General features: G+C 33.7%; 1 protein-coding gene across 1 annotated transcript; it reads right to left on the reverse strand.

The window, feature by feature from the left end:
- Positions 1-15215: 15215 nt before the first annotated feature.
- LOC112735832 (senescence-specific cysteine protease SAG39-like) lies at positions 15216-19209 on the reverse strand. Its single transcript, XM_025785309.1, has 2 exons — positions 18765-19209; positions 15216-15802 (listed from the first exon to the last, which is right to left on the reverse strand). Exons 1-2 carry the CDS (start codon positions 19207-19209, stop codon positions 15216-15218), a joined length of 1032 nt encoding a protein of 343 aa, XP_025641094.1.
- Positions 19210-19616: the final 407 nt, after the last annotated feature.

Here is a 19616-nt window from a genome sequence, read left to right on the forward strand (position 1 = left end):
AATTGGTGCTTGATCTTCATACTGGCTACTAGGCTTCTGAAGGTAGAGTCGGTAAACTGGGTTCCATTATCTGTAGTAATGGAATAGGGTATCCCGTACCTTGTGATGATATTTTTGTAGAGGAATCTCCGACTTCTCTGGGCTGTGATGGTGGCTAATGGTTCTGCTTCTATCCACTTTGTGAAGTAGTCTATTCCCACGATTAAGTATTTGACTTGTCCTGGGGCCTGGGGAAAAGGACCTAACAGATCCATTCCCCCATTTTTCGAAGGGCCATGGAGAAGTTATACTGATGAGCTCCTCGGGGGGAGCCACGTGAAAATTTGCATGCATCTGGCATGGTTGGCACTTTTTCACAAATTTTGTGGCATCTTTTTGCAAGGTCGGTCAGTAGAATCTAGCTCGGATTACTTTTCTGGCTAGTGACCTGGCTCCGAGATGGTTTCCACAGATCCCATTATGAACCTCCTCTAGTACTTCAGTGGTCCTTGAGGTCGGTACGCACTTCAGCAATGGCGTTGATATTCCTCTTTTATAGAGGACATTTTTTACCAGAGTGTAGTATTGCGCTTCCCTCCGGATTTTCTTGGCCTGTTTTTCCTCTTTGGGGAGGATGTCAAATTTTAGATATTCGACCAAGGGATTCATCCATCCGAGGTTTAGCCCAGTTATTTCAAGGACATCCTGTTTGTCCTCTGCTTTCACCACAGAGGCTTCTTGGAGTGTTTCTTGGATCAAGCTCCTATTATTCCCCCCTGGTTTAGTACTTGCTAACTTGGAGAGGGCGTCTGCTCTGCTATTAAGATCCCGAGTTATGTGCCTGATCTCGGTTTCTGCAAAGCGCCCCAAATGTTCCAGGGTTTTTTTCAAGTATCTCTTCATATTTGGGTCTTTGGCCTGATACTCTCCATTTATCTGGGAGGTCACCACTTGAGAGTCACTAAATATCATTACTTTTGTTGCGCCGACTTCTTCTGCCAACTTCAATCCTACAATCAGGGCTTCATATTCTGCCTGATTATTTGAAGCTGGGAATTCAAATTTGAGAGAAACCTCTATTTGAGTTCCCCTTTCATTAACCAGTATTATGCCTGCACCGCTTCCTGTCTTGTTTGAGGATCCATCTACGAAAAGTTCCCACGTAGTTGGCTTTTCCTCTTGGTCTCCCGCATATTCTGCTATGAAGTCGGTGAGGCATTGGGTTTTAATTGCCGTCCGAGTTTCGTACTTCAAGTCAAACTCGGAAAGCTCTATCGCCCACTGAACCATTCTCCCTGCAATATCCGTCTTTTGGAGGATTTGCTTCATAGGTTGGTTTGTTCGGACTCTTATTGTGTGGGCTTGGAAGTAAGGTCATAACCTTCGTGAGGCTATTACTAAGGAGTACGCAAACTTCTCTAGTTTGTGGTACCTTAGTTCAGGGCCCTGTAGAACTTTGCTGGTGAAGTACACTGGGTGCTGTCCGACCTCGTCCTCTCGTATCAGGGCTAACGTGACAGCTTTGTCTGCTACAGACAAATATAGGACGAGGTCTTCCCCGACTAGAGGTCGGGTTAGGATTGGAGGTTGGCTCAAGAACCTTTTGAATTCCTGAAATGCTTCTTCGCACTCGGGAGTCCATTCAAACTGACATCCCTTTTTCAGTAGAGAGAACAATAGAAGGGATCTAAATGCTGATCCTGCCAAGAACCTAGAGAGGGCTGCAAGTCGGCCATTCAGTTGTTGAACCTTTCTTAAGCAGGTCGGGCTTTTCATTTCTAGGATGGCTTTGCACTTGTCGGGATTTGCTTCGACCCCTCTTTGGGTTAGCATAAATCCTAAAAATTTTCCAGCCTCCACCGCAAAGGTACATTTTGCGGGATTTAACCTCATCCCATGTAACCTTATGGTGTTGAAGACTCGCGAGAGGTCTGTTAAGAGGTCGGCTTCCTCCCGGGTTTTCACCAGCATGTCATCTACGTAGACCTCCATTGAGTTCCCGAGGTGAGGAGCGAACACCTTGTTCATCAGCCTTTGGTATGTGGCCCCTGCGTTTTTTAATCCAAATGGCATGATCACGTAGCAGTAGTTTGCTCTGGGCGTGATGAATAATGTTTTTTCTTGAACTGACCTGTACATCGGGATCTGGTTGTATCCCGAGTAGGCATCTATAAATGACAAGTATTGGTACCCCGAGCTGGAGTCCACTAGAGTATCAATGCTTGGGAGCGGATATGGGTCCTTGGGACATGCCTTATTCAGGTCGGTGTAGTTGACGCACATCCTCCACTTGCCGTTTTGTTTCTTGACTAGCACTACATTCGCTAGCCATATTGGATATTTAACTTCTCTGATGAAGCCGGCTTCTAGGAGTGCTTGTACCTGCTCTTCCACTGCTTGGACTCGTTCCGGGCCGAGCTTACGCCTTCGCTGTTGTACAGGTCGGGATCCTGGATATACTGAGAGTCTGTGAGACATGAGCTCGGGGTCCATCCCTGGCATGTCGGAAGCTTTCCAGGCGAAGAGGTCAGAATTATCTCTTAAGAGCTCTGTTAACCTTTGCTTTAGGTTTTCTTCTAGGTTGGCTCCTATGTTGGTATTTTTTCCTTCCTCTTCGCCGACCTGTATTTCTTCAGTTTTTTCTCCTGGTTGTGGCCGTAGCTCTTCTCTGGCTCTCGTGCCGCCGAGCTCAATGGTATGGACTTCTTTGCCTTTTCCTCTTAGGTTCAGGCTTTCATTGTAGCATTTTCTTGCTAATTTCTGGTCTCCCCGTACCGTTGCTATCCCCGCGTATGTCGGGAATTTCATGCAAAGATGAGGGGTAGACACCACTGCTCCGAGTCGATTTAGGGTAGCTCTGCCAATTAAGGCATTATATGCTGACCCCACGTCGATGACTATAAAGTCTATGTTCAGAGTTTTGGATTTTTCCCCTTTTCCAAAGGTCGTGTGGAGGGGTAGAAATCCCAGTAGTTTTATTGGCGTGTCGCCTAGTCCGTACAAGGTATCAGGGTAGGCTCTTAGCTCCTTTTCGTCCAGTCCTAGTTTGTCGAACGCGGGCTTGAAAAGGATGTCCGCTGAACTTCTTTGGTCTACTAGAGTTCTGTGGAGGTGGGCATTGGCTAGGATCATGGTTATCACCACTGGATCATCGTGTCCAGGGATTACTCCTTGCCCATCCTCCTTTGTAAATGAGATAGTAGGAAGGTCGGGTGATTCAATCCCGACCTGATAGACTCGCTTGAGGTGTCTTTTGCGAGATGACTTGGTGAGTCGCCCTCCCGCAAAGCCTCCCGAGATCATGTGTATATGTCTCTCGGAGGTTTGCGGTAGTGGGTCTCTTCTGTCTCCATCATCTCGCTTCCTTTTTCCATGATAGTCCGACCTTTCCATGAGATATCTATCAAGTCGGCCTTCTCTGGCCAGCTTTTCTATCACATTTTTGAGGTCGTAGCAATCATTTGTTGAGTGACCAGACAGTTTATGGTACTCACAGTAATCGCTGCGGCTTCCTCCCTTTTTATTTTTGATGGGCCTGGGAGGCGGCAGTCTTTCAATATTACAGATTTCTCTGTATACATCCACTATGGAAACTTTTAGAGGAGTATGAGAGTGATATTTTCTTGGTCTGTCGAGACCGGCCTCTTCTTTTTTCTTGGGCTCCCTTTCTCTCTCCTTTACCGCGTGGGGGTACCCAAGTTGCCAACTCGGCTCTCGCAGTTTGGCATTCTCCTCCATGTTGATGTACTTTTCTACTCTTTCTTGTACATCACTCAAGGAGGCGGGGTGCCTTTTTGATATGGATTGTGAGAATGGATCTTCTCTAAGTCCATTTACTAGTCCCATGTTGACTGCCTCAGTGGGCAGGTCTTGAATTTCCAAGCACGCTTTGTTGAACCTTTCCATGTAGTCTCGTAGAGGTTCTCCGACCTCCTGTTTTACTCCCAGGAGGCTTGGTGCGTGCTTTACTTTATCCTTTTGGATGGAGAACCTCATCAAGAACTTTCTCGAGAGGTCCTCAAAGCTGGTAACTAACCTTGGAGGGAAGCTGTCGAACCACTTCATCGCTGCTTTTGACAGGGTGGTCGGGAAAGCTTTGCAGTGAGTTGCATCAGAGGCATCAGCCAGATACATTCAACTTTTGAAGTTACTCAAATGATGCTTTGGATCCGTGGTTCCGTCATAGAGGTTCATGTCAGGGCTTTTGAAGTTTCTTGGAACTTTTGCCCTCATTATGTCCTCACTGAATGGATCCTTTCCTCCCGAGGGCGACTCTTCACGGTCGCCACGGGAGTTCCGACTTCTAAGAGAAGATTCTAGCTTTAAGAGTTTTTCTTCTAACTCTTTTCGTCGCTCTATCTCTTCTCTGAGATTTCGGTCCGCCTCTCGTTGTCGCTCTAACTCCTGTTCCAGCTGTTCCAAACGACCTTGGTGGCCATGGACCAACCCCATTAGCTCGGCTGCATGGGGTGGCCCTTCCTTCTCTGATTCGCGTCCCTCTGAGGAGTTTACCTTCGGATTTTTTAACCTGGAGGTGCCTTCTCTTTGTTGGTCGCTGGCTCCCTGGTGAAGAGTTAGGTCTGCGTCGTTGTTTCCGGTATCTAGGTTTTCTTGTTCGGAATCAGACGCTGTATGACCATCTTCGGGTGAATTGTCCACCATCACTGGTTGATCTCTCGGCTCCCCGATAACGGCGCCAATGTTACGATGGATAACCGGAGATTAATGAGCTGGACACGTTAGGCTGGCCCAATCGTCTAAAGAGGGAAGCCTTCGTAGGGAATCACGTTCCTGGGCCTCCGTCCAACTTGTGGATATGAATGAATGGGGGTGGTACCTGCAAAGACACTCCAATGCCTAAGTCAGCAAGGGAATAAGCAGGTCTAGAAAGTATTGGGACTTAAAGATACCTGAGGGATGTCAGGGTATTTATAGTGGTGAACCAATAACCACCGTTGAAGTAGTTCCACCTTTTAAGGTGGATAACCGTCCCTTTATCTTAGGGAAGTTGGGATATGGCTCCTGGAACTGGGTTGAGAGATTCTAGGGGCAGTTACTCATTTGAATGAGTGTTTATCTGCCAGCCCATCTTCGTCTCCGACTTCTTTAGAGCAGGTCGTGTCAAGGACTGACTTCTACGAGGGAAGATCGGTGTAGGGCGAGGCTCAATCCTTTGGGTTGGGCCTTTCGTTTGGACCTGGGCCATAGCGTTGGGTCAGGGTATGAACAATACTCAAAATTGAAATGTATGTATTTGTTAACCTAAACAAAGTTATATGCTCAAAATCAAAATTTATGTATGTTAATCTAAACAAAGTTAATAAAAATTTATACATCTTTTTTTTTCATTACAGTATTACTTTCATTTAGGTTAACATACATAAATTTTGATTTTGAGCATATAACTTTGTTTAGGTTAACAAATATATTCCATATATATATATATATATATATATATATATATATATATATATATATATATATATATATATATATATATATATATATATATATATATATTCCAACAAAATGTAATAATGTAAGAAAAAGGTTTTAGAATAGAAAAGAATAAGAGAGATTTTGACAAGAATTAAAGGAGAGAGATAATTTTATTGAAAAAAATTTTAAGAAGAAAAGATACAATTACTAATTTTTTGATTGTCAATTACATTTCTATTAAAATTAGTAGTATCAAAAAATATTTTAAATTTAATATTATCAAGAAAAAATAAAAAAATATATAAGGACTAATTTGATTAATTTTTTAAATTTAAGAGATGAAAATAACTTACGTCTGAACTTTCAAGGACTATTTTGATTATAAATAACTTTTTTTATATGTCAAGTGCCACGTGACATGCCACGTGTCACTGACCTAACACGTGGCATGCCACGTGTCACTGAGCTGACACGTCAACCAATCATCTTCTGACACGTGACATTAGCCCCCCACGTCATCATATGCCACGTGACACTTAACGTGACACGTTATTATCCAACTGATGGAAAGACTAACGTGACTAATCGTGTATTTTTTGTGGACGATTTCAATTAACTTTATCTTTCGAGGACCAAAATAGATATCGGAGTATCTTTCAAGGACGATTTTGGCTATTTACTCTTACTTGCATATATATTGAGATTACATATATAAATAAAAATTTATTTAGTTTTATAATTTTAAGTTTTAACCGACTTTCGCGCAAAATAAATTAAAGTAGATCTCAGTATCAACCTTTCATTAAAAAGGTAATGGCTCAAGCACCATGCTGGTCCTTCCATCCTCGTGCTATATTAAAGTTCGAGTTGAAATCTATTTTGGCCCTTTAAATTTTTTATCGGTCTCAATATCGACTCTTAAATTTATAGTTATTCAATTAACACCTTTAAATATTGAATTGTGTCCTACGCTTGTTCCTGAAGTTATCTCCATTAATGAAAATCTGATGTAGCACGTTAAGTTGACAGAATGTGTATCCACATGACACCTAATTTGCTAGAATGGATGTGTGATGAGTGAATGATGTGGCAAAAGTTAAATGAACTCAATTTACAATCCTCTTTTCCCAATATGTTCGAGATTTTGCTGGAGAAATTGAGTTCATTCAACTTTTGCCACGTCATTCACTCATTACACATCCATTCTGGCAAGCTGTGTGTCACGTGGATACACATCCTATCAATTTAACGTGTCACATCAGATTTCTGTTAACGGAAATAGTTATAGGGACAAATGTGGGACAAATCTAATATTTAAGGATGTTAATTGAGTAATTATAAATTTGGGGTCGAAATTGAAGCCGATCAAAATTTTAGGGGACAAAATGGTTTCAACTCATTAAAGTTCTGTGATTTCTGTCCACCCTAGTTAATATATGGAAACAAAAAAGAAAAAGTTTAATAGATGGACTTCATTACAAAAAAGCGCCTTTCCTTTTTTTTAAGAAAATTTTCTGACTAAAAATTAATTTATTTAGACTAAAATTTCATTTAATAATTTAATATTAGTTAATAACTTGTTGTATGCATAAAATAAGTTTAGAATCTCAATATTTATTTCAATAAATTAGTAAATTGACTATTACAACAATCCAAATCAATTATAAAATTTTTAAAAAGTTAAAAAATTATTAAAATTTATTATTTTTTATAATTAGTTAACTATTAATATTTAAAAATATAAAATAAAATATATTATTAAATTATTAAATTAAAAAAAAATTAATTTAATATTAAATAATAACTAAAATAATAAATTTTGATGATCTTTTCATATTTTTAAATACTCTTTTCCTATTCGCTTTGACTTTTTGTCTTTTATCATTAGTTTTTTTTTTTCCCGGGTCATTTGGGCTTTAACCAACCTACAACTATGGTACGGTGTACGAGATTCCACAATGTTGTGGATGCATAGCATGTTAAGAAAAATAATGTGTTTCATAAAAGAAAAAAAAAACGTGTGTTTACCTTTTAGTGTTCACACCTATAAATCTAAAAAAGATTTTCCCACAGTTGTTTTACATGCTTTTTTTATTATTTATTATTTATTATTATCATTATTATTATTGGTCTACTAAAGTAAAAGTGAGTTTGTTAGAAATAGTGTTAATCTTAAGGCTTGTGGTGGGTGCACCCCATGAAATTGAAGCTTTTGCCATTATTGAACATTGATTAGTTTATAAGATGAATGAAACAAAGAAAAAAGAAATGAATACATGATCAGCATCATTATTTAGAATATAACCAAATAGATAAATAGATAAATGTTAGTGTCCATTCAGCACAACAAAGAACACATATATAATTCTTTATTACAAATTAAAAAATACATAAAGTCTTATCCTACCACTAGCTAGGTAAGATCTATTATATGAATCAATCTTGATTTATCTTATGATTTATTCTGTGTATAGAAAGTTAGTTTATGCTTAGATTTTTTTTTTAAAGGCTATGGTATATATTCAAGTATTTTTTCATCCAAGTTTTATTCAAGTAACTCCAACACTAACAAAAACTACTCTCATTAAAAGAGCCTCATTACATGCGCTTTATCTTCTTCTCCTCCTCTGTGCTTCTTCTTCTTTCAAATACACGCATACGTCATTTTTTTTTTTCAAATTCACGTATACCTCCTCCTCCTCTTTCTTCTTCGCGCACGCAAATTCTTCTCCTCTTTCGTTATCGTTATCACCAACAACACCAACATTTTGCTAATAGATTATTTTTTCAATCGAATTGAATGGAATGGAATGCAATTGCTAAATTGAATTGAATGGACGCAGGTGTTCTGAATCTGAATTGAATTGAATTGAATTGATAATCTCTAAATTGTAGACAGAGGTATTTCGAATTTGATTTTATATAATGGAATATGTTTCTTTCATTCAGTACTATACAATTGTTTCATCATGAGTACGTGTTTGGTTCATTAAGCAGAAAGCTGTTTGAATTTGATTTTATATAATGGATTATGTTTCATTCATTCAGTATTATATAATTGTTTCACCATGAGTACGTGTTCGGTTCATTATGCAGAAAGTTATTTGAATTTGATTTTATATATTGGATTCTGTTTCGTTCATTCAGTACTATACAATTGTTTCACCTTGAGTACGTGTTCGGTTCGTTATGCAGAAAGCTGTTCGAATTTGAATTTAAATAATGGATAATGTTCTATTTATTTAGTACTATACAATTGTTTCACCATAATAACATGTTCGGTTCATTTCTGTTCTGCACAATTTAAAACTCTTCCTCCTCACCTTCTACTGCTTCTTTACCAGGGGAGAAGGAGAAAAAGACAAAAAAATACAGCAGCAACAACAACAAAAGAATAACGATAAGGAGAAAATACGTGAAGAAGAAGGAACGCGAAAAAGAATGAGGAGAATGAGGAGGAGGAGGAACGCGAAGAAGAAGGTGAAGAAGAAGAAGACGCTCCGTGCGTAAACGAGCGTGAGAAGAAGAAGAAGCGCAGGAGAACAAGAAGCGCGGGAGAGAAGAAGAGAAGAAGAGAAGAAGTGTGAGGAAAAAAGAAAGCGGGAAAAGCGCGTGACCTAAAATTTCTTGGATGAACTTGGATGCCAAAATTGCTTGGATGTGGAGAATATCTCTTATTTAGATGTTTTTTAGGTATTTTTCTCCCTCCTCACTAACTAGCTATCTTCCATCTAATTTACCATTTTTATTAGATACTTTATTAGATTTTATTTTTTCACATGTCAAAATCACGCAAAACAAATTTTTATCATCGTTTTTACAATAACTGTTACTCCGACTTTTTCTCTCATGTCCTTGTTAATTTTTTTCGTGGATTTAGTTTATCGACAGTAAACGTCGGTAAATTTTGTATCCTTGACTTCTTGTGATGAATTCTTCACCATGACCACCACTAGCTAGCATCTACCCTGTTGATGAATATTCACTACAAGAAAAATGCTGGATAATACTGTCAGATTTACCGTCAGCTTTACTGGTAGATTTATTAACGATTTTGGTATCGAATTCATCAAGTCAAATCATTACTGGCGGATTTACACTTCCAACAGTAAATTCTTCAGTAATAATTGGAGAAAAAACGGGAAAAATTGGCGCAAAATATAGCGTGGGATTTGCTAGTGGATTTTTCTTCCAGTAAACCCAATTAGTGTAACGCTGCATTTTGGTGACCCACAATGCCTTACCGTCGGATTTATCCGTTAGTAAATTCGACGGTAACGAGTCTTAAAATTCGAAGCGAGAACCCTCTCCCCTTTCATTTTGAAATCCCCTCTCTCTCTAACCTCTCTTCTCCCACTTTCTCTTTAACCCTCTCCACTCCCCGTCACTCCGTCAGCAACGCCACTGCCGGCACCTCCTTTCGCCGTCTCCTCTCCCCTTCACCAAAACTAGCCCCTTCCTCCTATCATCCCCGTCAGTCGCGACTCATTCTCTCCATCTCTGTTCATGTCTCGCCATCCAGCACCATCGCGACGCTCCACCAGCAGCAACTGTCGCTACCACTGCGTCTCCCTCCCCTGAGTTCTTCTTCCTCTGTTCGAAGCTCAGGTTCTATGATCACTCTTTTTCTTTGTTTAAGTTAATTTACGATTTAGTTATATATTAATTTATAGTTAGTAAGTGAAATTGGTTATCATATGTTGATTGCATGTCTTAAAAGAATGCAATGTTAATGAGTATGAAGACTTCATGTTTAGCATTAGAAAATATGGCAAGCAACTCTTTATGATGGGTTTAGGCCATTGAACATAAATTTTCTTATTAAAACCTAAATAATTAATATTTAACATTTTCTAGGTGACTATATCAAATATTATTTTAGTTTTTAAGTTTAATTTACTTGCTTATGATATTTGAAGATATAAAATTAATATTATGGAAATTATATTAATTATACATTGTACTTAAATCATCATATATTGTATGTGATAGTACTTGTGTGTTGCAATTTATGCAATATAATAACTTCTATGAATTAATGAGAACATAAAGGATTAGTTCTAATTAAGTATTCATTATGTTAATCTATATGAATGCATAGAAAATATGAAACTATTATAAATAAATATGAAGTAATATATTATGAAGTCATTATTGAAAAATAAATCTCATGATGATTGGATGAACATATATAACAATTATTTGCTGAAATTTCTGAGCATATCTCAAACAAAAATGTTGCCTTTTTAATTTAATGTCCTCATTAAACAATCTTATTAGATAACATAACTTGTGAAGTAGGGATGAAAATTCGTCAAACCGAAAAATTTTTACTACCAACTTACGTCTATTGCTTATTATGGGTTTTGTTTTAGGAATAAGTTTAGTATCTCCACCTCTAAGATTGGGTATACCAAAAGGTAGCTTGAAGAAATTAAACATTATAGATTTAGGTTTTCTAAATTTACGTATGTGTATAAACCAATTAAGAGATTTTTTATAAATGTTATTGTATATGATGCCTTATAAATGTATACAATAGTTAATGTTATGAAAATCAGACCAAACTGGCAAGAAAAATGGTCCGGTCTTTTCCCTGAAACCGTAATTTCTAAACTGCTAAAAAATCACCGAATCGGCTAAAAATCGGCCAGTTGGACCGGATCGAAAATTGGCCGGTTCTTAATAAATGACGCCGTTTTGATTATTTAAAAAATCCCAAACCACACTGCGTCACTCAACCCCCCTCCAATTTCTTCGTGAATCAAATGTCCCTCACCACTCACCAGCCCTAGCTTCTTCAAGAATTCAAAACCCAAACCAAAAACCTAGCCTCTTCAACGGATTCGCTGCCACCGTTCATCGTTGTAGGCGCCTCCACGGCCTCCTTTTTTTCCTGTCCCGAACCCAAACCTCTAGCTCGACACGTCGTCGTCGCATCGTCTTCTAGCTTTGTTGTTCGAGGCTTCGAGTTCGAGCTGCTGCCGTCGTGTCTTCCTCGTCTCGTCATCATCGTCTTGCTCTCAGTCGAAGGTTAGTAGCACTATTTAGTAATTTGCTTTTATGCTCTATTGATTCTATGTTGAAACTTGAATGTCTGATAATTAGTGATTTCTGAATCTGAAATTAAGTAAATCATTGATTTTGTATTGTTGAAATGGATTTGTTATGCTACTGGCTTGCTATTGCCATTTTTAATTTTTGAGTATGATGTTTGCTTCTGGAACTGATTCTGTTGTTTCACTGCTTGATGGGAAAGTAAGATATGATCTAGAATTACGACAGTACACAGTTTTTGGTTCTAATGACTATTAACTAGGCATGCATGCCTCAATGATAGTGAACCTTTAATTTCTTTGATCTATCAAGGAATTCACTGGAAACTAAATCAGTGAAGTTGTTATTCTCCAAGTTTCTACTAAAATAAAAATAGCTATGACACCCTTTTCTCTTTTATAAGCAATTAAACTGTACTTATCATCTAAATAGGGGATTAACTTATAAAAATTTTAGTGATTGTAGCTGAATCAGAAAAATAAGGTATAGATCCACTTAAGCTATTATTTGATTAATCACTATTATGTCAACTTGAAAGTAATTGTGTGTAAAATTTGAATGTTGTTAATTTCACATTACAAAGTTTGAACTTGTGATTTAAATTTACTGATTATTGATTTTGAATGTATTGTGATTATTATTTTGTGATGTATTGCTGAGTTGTTGTGTTTGTTTTACCATTTTGTGATTTAATTTTTACTTAGATTGTGATTGTCTTGGTGATTTATTGATTTTAGCTATGGAGAATAGTATGAACCAAAAAATATTTGCTAATAATAATACATCTGTGAATAATAATTTGGCTGATAATCTTTCCATTTCGAACGATACGGCTAATCTTAATGCAAGAAAAGATGAATAACTGGTAGTGGTTGTAACGGAAGCAATTAAAAATGTATCGTTTGTTTATTCAAGCCTTAGTTTTTAGGGTTAACTCATGGTCTAGTTATGATTAAATTAAAAATGTATGGTTTTTCTAGCCAGGGGAATATAATTTCAAGTTTCTTGCACAAAATAAAAAATAGACAAAAAATAAAATTGAAGCCTTTCTCTTAATTGCTGTGTTTTTATTTCTTGTTGTTTGTTTTGAATTTTGGTTACAATTTGATGTAGTTGCAGGCAGGGAAGCAACTTTCAACTCAATGAGGCTATCATTGCTTTCGACCGTAAATGAAGAAGGAGAAGCATCCTAGAGAAGCTTTTTAACAACATTCAATTATTTGTCATCAAATTTGGAAATATTGGACAATGATTCTTTAGAGTATTTTATTTATAATTATGTTTTAGAGTGTATATTTATAATTTATTTATTATTTTATTATAAAATAGTTTTTTCGGTTGGACCACGGTTGAACCGGTTGGACTAGTAAACCAGTGAATTAGTGACTAGAGAAGTTCGATAATTGGTCCGATTTTCAGAATCTTGACAACAGTATAAACAAGTTAATATGTTCTGTTGGAGATATTGTGAATTTAATTGAGTTTTGACTGATGTTATGGATTGAGGTGGTTGGATTTATGGAAACTGTAAAGGTAGATATATGTCCAATTTTAGGAAAGGTTATATCAAAATATTTTGAAATAATATAAATGTCGAAGAATTTGTGTTGTATATATGTTTATCAGTGTTAATTGGTATTCTCTTTGCAGACATGACGATAGGTAGCAGAGGTGTCACGAGTGGGTATACTTGAAGGTCTTCACCAATGATGAGCGGCCTGCTGCTCATTATGTGAGTTTCAATTAATTCTAAGTTTGAAATATATTCAGTTTAAAGTCAATTAACTGTCATCATAATCATAATGTGTGTTACACAGGAGGACTACACGCAAAGATTGAAGGCCACGACCTAGCAATGAGTGACGTGGCTTAGTCCTTACCATGTTGGAGAGGAAAAAATGATGTCGTATATGTTTTGGCGCTAAAGAAAGGTTGAAATGACATCGTTTAAGGGTTTTAGAGTAATAAACCATTACTTTTCCATCTTTTCGATCACTCTTCGTCTTCTCCTTCTCTTTTGAACTTTAAAACAAAAAAAATCTCTCTTCCATGGCTGAAACTAACTAGTGATTGCTAAAGGAGAAAGAATTTGCAGCTGAATATTAATTTTCAAAAAGTGTGTATAAGCGTTCGTGGAGGTTGAACATAGCTGCAAGGTTTGTGATTCTGCTCACGGATGTTAGTGACGAGTGGCAAAAATTTTTTTGGTAATTTTTTTTTTGCAATGTATACATGTTTGGCTATAATATTTCTCTATTTTCGTTATTCTGATCCTACTTTTGTTGAACATGAGTGTGTGTTAGGATTTATTTTTATTCTTGTGTTATTGGGTGCAAGGGTTTCTATATATGCTCTGTTTTCAATGCTTGATGAATAAAATATTTTGGGATGGTAGATTTTGGTGGGCCTAATGATATATATAGATAAAATTGATGATTGACATTTGTTAATATTGTTGCCTAGTTGTGAATATATCGAAAATTTTTGTGTGATTGTCTCTATACTTTTTAATTTGATGTGCTAATGATAATTATATCTTTCATCAATCAATCATGCAGCAGATGGAAGTATTGATAGACATTATGTTCTATCATGGGAGAAGTTTCAAAAAGATGATAATAAAAACATAGTTTATTCACCTGATAACAAGACACCTTGATAAGGATACATTGGATATATTTTTTTTAGAAATTATTACAAAGAATTTGAGTATGACAAGAAGAAGAATGAGAAGAATCTTATTTGGTTTAGGTTATAAAAGGGGGAAAAGGACCAAAAGGGAAAAAAGGACCAAATTGGTTAAGTCTCATTTTTCTCCTCGTCATCTAGACGTTACCATCTCCAACATGGCAAAGACATAGCATTGAACTCCGATGACAAAAAATGTGCTTGGGACTAACGTGATGTATTTTTTCGAATTTAGAGGATAAAATTAGAGCAATTAAGATCTCAGAGATTAAATCGGTGCAACTCGTCAATTCTAAAGACTAAAATGGGACTTAAATCTAGCAATGCTACATGTCTAACAAAATTTACAAAATCATATTAGGTGTATACTAAAATTAGTCATTAGTATAAAATATATTTTAAAATACAAAATACATATTAAGAATAAGTTAAATAATATAGTATTTTGCTAACTAATTTTAGTATATAAATAATATTTTTATAAAATTGATTATTTTTAATTAATAAAAAATATTTTAATATTAAATTTTAAATTTTAAATTTTAATAATATAAAAATAAAGTATATGCTACCCCAAACATTATTTATTTTATATTAAATTTAGATATTTTTATCTTAAATACAATTGTTTTTGAATAAGTATGTTTGTATGTCAGTAAATTTATCCATAAATCAGTAAATATTCCATTGGTTTAGAAAATTAAGAATTTAATTTTATTGTTAGTATAAAATATTTAATTACATAATATCACATTAATAAAAATAACTCTTTTTTATATCACCTATGTGAAGGATTATTTAAGAGAATAATTATAATTATATGACTGTGGAAAACGTTTTAGACTTAATTAACGTTTGAAAATTAAACTCTAAGAAGTTAAATAGAAATAGAAATTAAAATTTACGTAGAAGTTCAAGTTCTTACAGCAAAAAGTTCCTTAAAAAATAAAGTGCATATATTCATCAATACAATATCTGATTTAATTTTACATACACACTTAAAAGTTAAAACTGACAATCATATCACAAGTTGATAATATGAAAAAATTATGTTAAGCAGTGGGATAAGAGGCATCCATAGCAATGCCACACAACCCTTGAGTAGCATCTATTCCCTTCTTCATTCTTATGTAACCATCCTCGCCCCATTGTGTGCCCCAAGAATTTTTTACTATCCAATACTCAGTACCATCATCATCTGCACCGTAACCAACTGCAGTAACACCATGGTCAAGTTGAGTCCCACATTCACCGGTGAAGACGCCACTCGAGTAGAATTGGAAAGCAGATCCACTAGCATCAATGGAAACAGAAACCGGTTGGTTCGCCACGGCTTGTTGAAGTGCGTGCTCGCTGTTTGCAGGCACCCGCTGGTACCCTTTTATCTGAGCTGCTGGAGAAGCCTCTTTACTTGTGTCACAAGTTTCATCAACTCCTTTGTAAGGGTAGTTTGACTCAGTGGTGATTCCACCATTTTTTATGATGAATTCAAAGCCATTTTCCATGAGACCTCCCTCGCAACCTTGATCCACGTTATCACAGTCCACAAGCTCTTGCTCTGAGAGGGACACAAGGTTTCCTGTAGTAATCTGGTGGATGCCTTCGGTTGCAGCAACGGTTGAAAATGCCCAACAACATCCTGACTTTGCAAAAAGAATTTAATTAACAATTATGTTAAGTATATAATTATATATTAAGATTCAGACACTAATTTCGACTATGGTGTAATTGATTGAACGATAAGTTTTTTGGTTTGAAAAATATAATTCTAGTTCTTAGCTAAAAACAAAGCCTTTTAAGTAGAATTTTATGTTTAGAAAAAAAAAGGATATATATTTATATATCTTTGAATAACTGTATATAAAAATTGAAAACTACTTTTTTATTGTATGCTCCGTAAAGTTTATAAAATGAATTTAATTTTGATGCACTGTAAAGTAGTTTTATATATGTATCACATCAGTAAAAATAACTATTTTTTACATTGATTGTGTAAATGATCATCCAAAAGAACGGATGTGATTGTACGACTGTATAAAATACTTTACACTATAGTGTATCAAAATTAAACTCTTACAAAATAATATAAAAAATATTATATACACATAAAATTAATTATTATATATTTATAAATAAATATATTTATTATTTTGTAAAAAATTATATTATATTATATCTTATTTGTATGATGTGTTTTATTTTTTGTTTAATAAATATTTAATTAAATAATAAAATAAAAAATTTTTATGATTATTTGAAAAATTAACCAACTTGATAAAAATTTGTTATTATGAAAAGAAAATCAAAATTTAATTCTTTTTTTATTAATGAAGTTTTTCTTTTTCAATCACCATCAATAATTTAATTGAAGAAAGAATTAAGAAGACTAAAAAATAAACAAATTGAATTCTCCCTAATAACACTTATTCATCATGAATCAAGATTAGTAATTCTTTTTATTTTTATTAGTATTTTTATCGGTAATAACATTACCGGAATATAAATATTTTAAAATTACAGTTCATTTTGTTTTGACAGTATAAATTATGCATGGCACAAAAGATTTATAAAATCAAATTATTTTTACAAAAAAAAGTCGTAGGTTGACAAAAGTCTCTGGTTAAGAAGATCAAGGTATCTGTAGATAAAAAATCAAATAATAAGATTTTTAGTTATTATTTTTATATGAAAAAGTCTAATTTTTTATTAATAATTAATTTTAACATTCATTATCTAAAATTTAAAATAATTTAACGTGTATACTTTTATATTTAATTAGGTGTTAACTGTTAAGTCTGTTGCACAAATAGAAATAATTAATTTTTATACTTGTTATTTAAAAATAAAATTTTTTCTCTCTATGTATATAAAAATATAATTAGATATTAATTAGTATAAAAAATTATACTGATAGTTATAAAATTAACTCAAAATTAATTTTTTTAAAACAATTGAATATTGATTCTAACTTTTAATTATAACATTGATATTCTCTCCAAATTATATGTAATAAATATTTGAAAGAAAAAAAATAAAAATATAGATTAGAAAGATAAGAAGTGAAAATTTAAAACTAAATTAAAAACTATGAATATAATAACAATAATAATAATTTTTTATTTAAATTATATTATTTTATTAATTTTATTTTCTGTAGAAGAGAAAGATAAAAAACGTAGAGAATGGGAGAAAAGAGAGAGAAAGATAAAGATGAAGAATGAGAGTGAGAGTGAGAGTTTGTTAATTTTGGAAGAAAAAATTTTATTTTAATTATAAAAAAATATCGGATGACATATTTTGATTTGTCAAATTACTAATATATATAAAATATAAATTATATATAGAGTAAAAATAGTAGAAAGAAATAGAAAAATTGAGAGAGGTTGACGAGAGAATTTAAGAAGGGAATTTATTAATTTTGAAAAAAATATTTTTTTTCAATTTTAATAAGAGAGTGTCATGTGACACATTTGATTATTAAATTAGATAGTAATATATGATACATAATATAGGTATATTTTAATTTCAATTTTAATATTTTTAATTTTAATTTTAATGCAATTAAAGAATATCATGTTGCATATTTTGATTGTCAAATTAGTAATTAGTCATTGATATTGATAATGATATATAAAATAGATAGAGTGGTTGAAGGAATGAGAGAAATAGAGAAAGGAAGAGGGAGGAGGAGAGAACTCTTTAATTTTTGAGGGAAAGATTTGATTTCAATTGTAATGAGAGTAATATGTGGCACATTTTGGTTGTAAAATTAGTAAAGAGGAGAAAAAAATTCTTTAATTTTGGAGGAAAAAAATTTAATTTCAATTACAATGAAAAAGTGACATATAGCACATTTTGGTTGTAAAATTAGTAAAGAGAAGATGAGAATTCTTTAATTTTAGAAAAAAATATTTAATTTTAATTACAATAAAAAAGTGACACAAAACACATTTTAATTATAAAATAATATAATAGATTTGTGATAATTATGAATTTAAGATTCTTATAATATAAATGATAGTTTTATGATGTACATTAGAAACTATATTAAACTTACATGTGATAATCATGAAAAGAAAAATTATTTTTAAAATATATACATTTTATATTTTAACATATATTTATATGGACAGTTAATTTTAGTATACATTTAATATGATTAAAATAATATATATCAATATTTACTATAATAAAATCCTCTTTTTATTTGAAATGTCCTTCTTATGAATACAAAAAAGTTCAAGAGAAAATAAAAAATTAGTCCAAATTAAAATAGCAAAAAATTACTTATTTTATATTCATTAATTTCTAGTAAAATAATTTAGTAATATTAAATATAATAAATATATAATTAAAAAAATTATACACATAAAATTATAAATATTAAATTAAATAAAATAATTTTTCTCTATGGCATAAACCATTATGAATATATATGGAGCAGATCTCATGTAAATACTCCAAGCACATGCAATAATTTTGTTTTATATAGATAGCAAAAACTAAGCCAAAGTGCCAATGAAATGATGATAAAGGTGTAGTATGAAAAACTTGAAAAAAGAAAAGAAAAGATAGATATATAATTTTTGACTTTATCTTACCGCAACTGCCTTGGTTCTTGACTGGAGTAACAGCTCCATTGTGCCTCCAGTCAATTGCATTTGGAACATCAGTGACATTTTCATACTTGAATGGTGTTGGAGGTGAATTATTTGATCTCATGTATCCATTACGTGAAGCCTTGAATTCCTCATTGGTAAGATCAGCTAAGTGATTAACACCAAGCTTGTAAGCCTTGTTCCCAGCAGCATTAAATGACTCGATCAATTCCACGTTGTCCTTGAATATCAAGAAACGTTTCTCCTTCTCCTCACCATTCTTGTACACTATGCCATATTTTAACATCCATTGCTCATGTCTTTGGTACATTGACGATGATGGTTCATTATTGAGCTTTCGAGAGGAAATTACATGGGAAGTGCAAATTGTAAGAATAACGAGCATTAGAGCCAATAAAACATGCACGTTTTTGCTAATTGGAGCCATATGTATCTCTTGGCAAAATTTAATTATATTTTGTGGTATTAATTAGTGTTGGGAAATTTGTAACAAATTGTGTTCTTTACGCAACGGTTTGAATGGTATTTATACACAAGTAATGTCTCTTGAATCTTGGTGAGGAATTTTTAATTAATTATTTAATTAAGCTGAATATGAATAAAATTGGTTTCCTAGTGACGACCCCTGTTATGGTAATTTGCGTTTTTTTATGAAAGTTGATGCGATTTGTGTCTTTGAATTGGACTTGGGAAACAAAAAGATGGGCTTAACACAAATGGGAGACCATCCATTTGGCCTGATATTATATAAATAATATAATAGTATATGATTATAACTTAGGAGTCAATCATAAGAACTAGCATACTACTAATGAGGTGTTTGGACTACTGAAG

This window comes from Arachis hypogaea, chromosome 13 (genome assembly GCF_003086295.3).
Source record: "Arachis hypogaea cultivar Tifrunner chromosome 13, arahy.Tifrunner.gnm2.J5K5, whole genome shotgun sequence".
Lineage (NCBI taxonomy): Eukaryota > Viridiplantae > Streptophyta > Magnoliopsida > Fabales > Fabaceae > Arachis > Arachis hypogaea.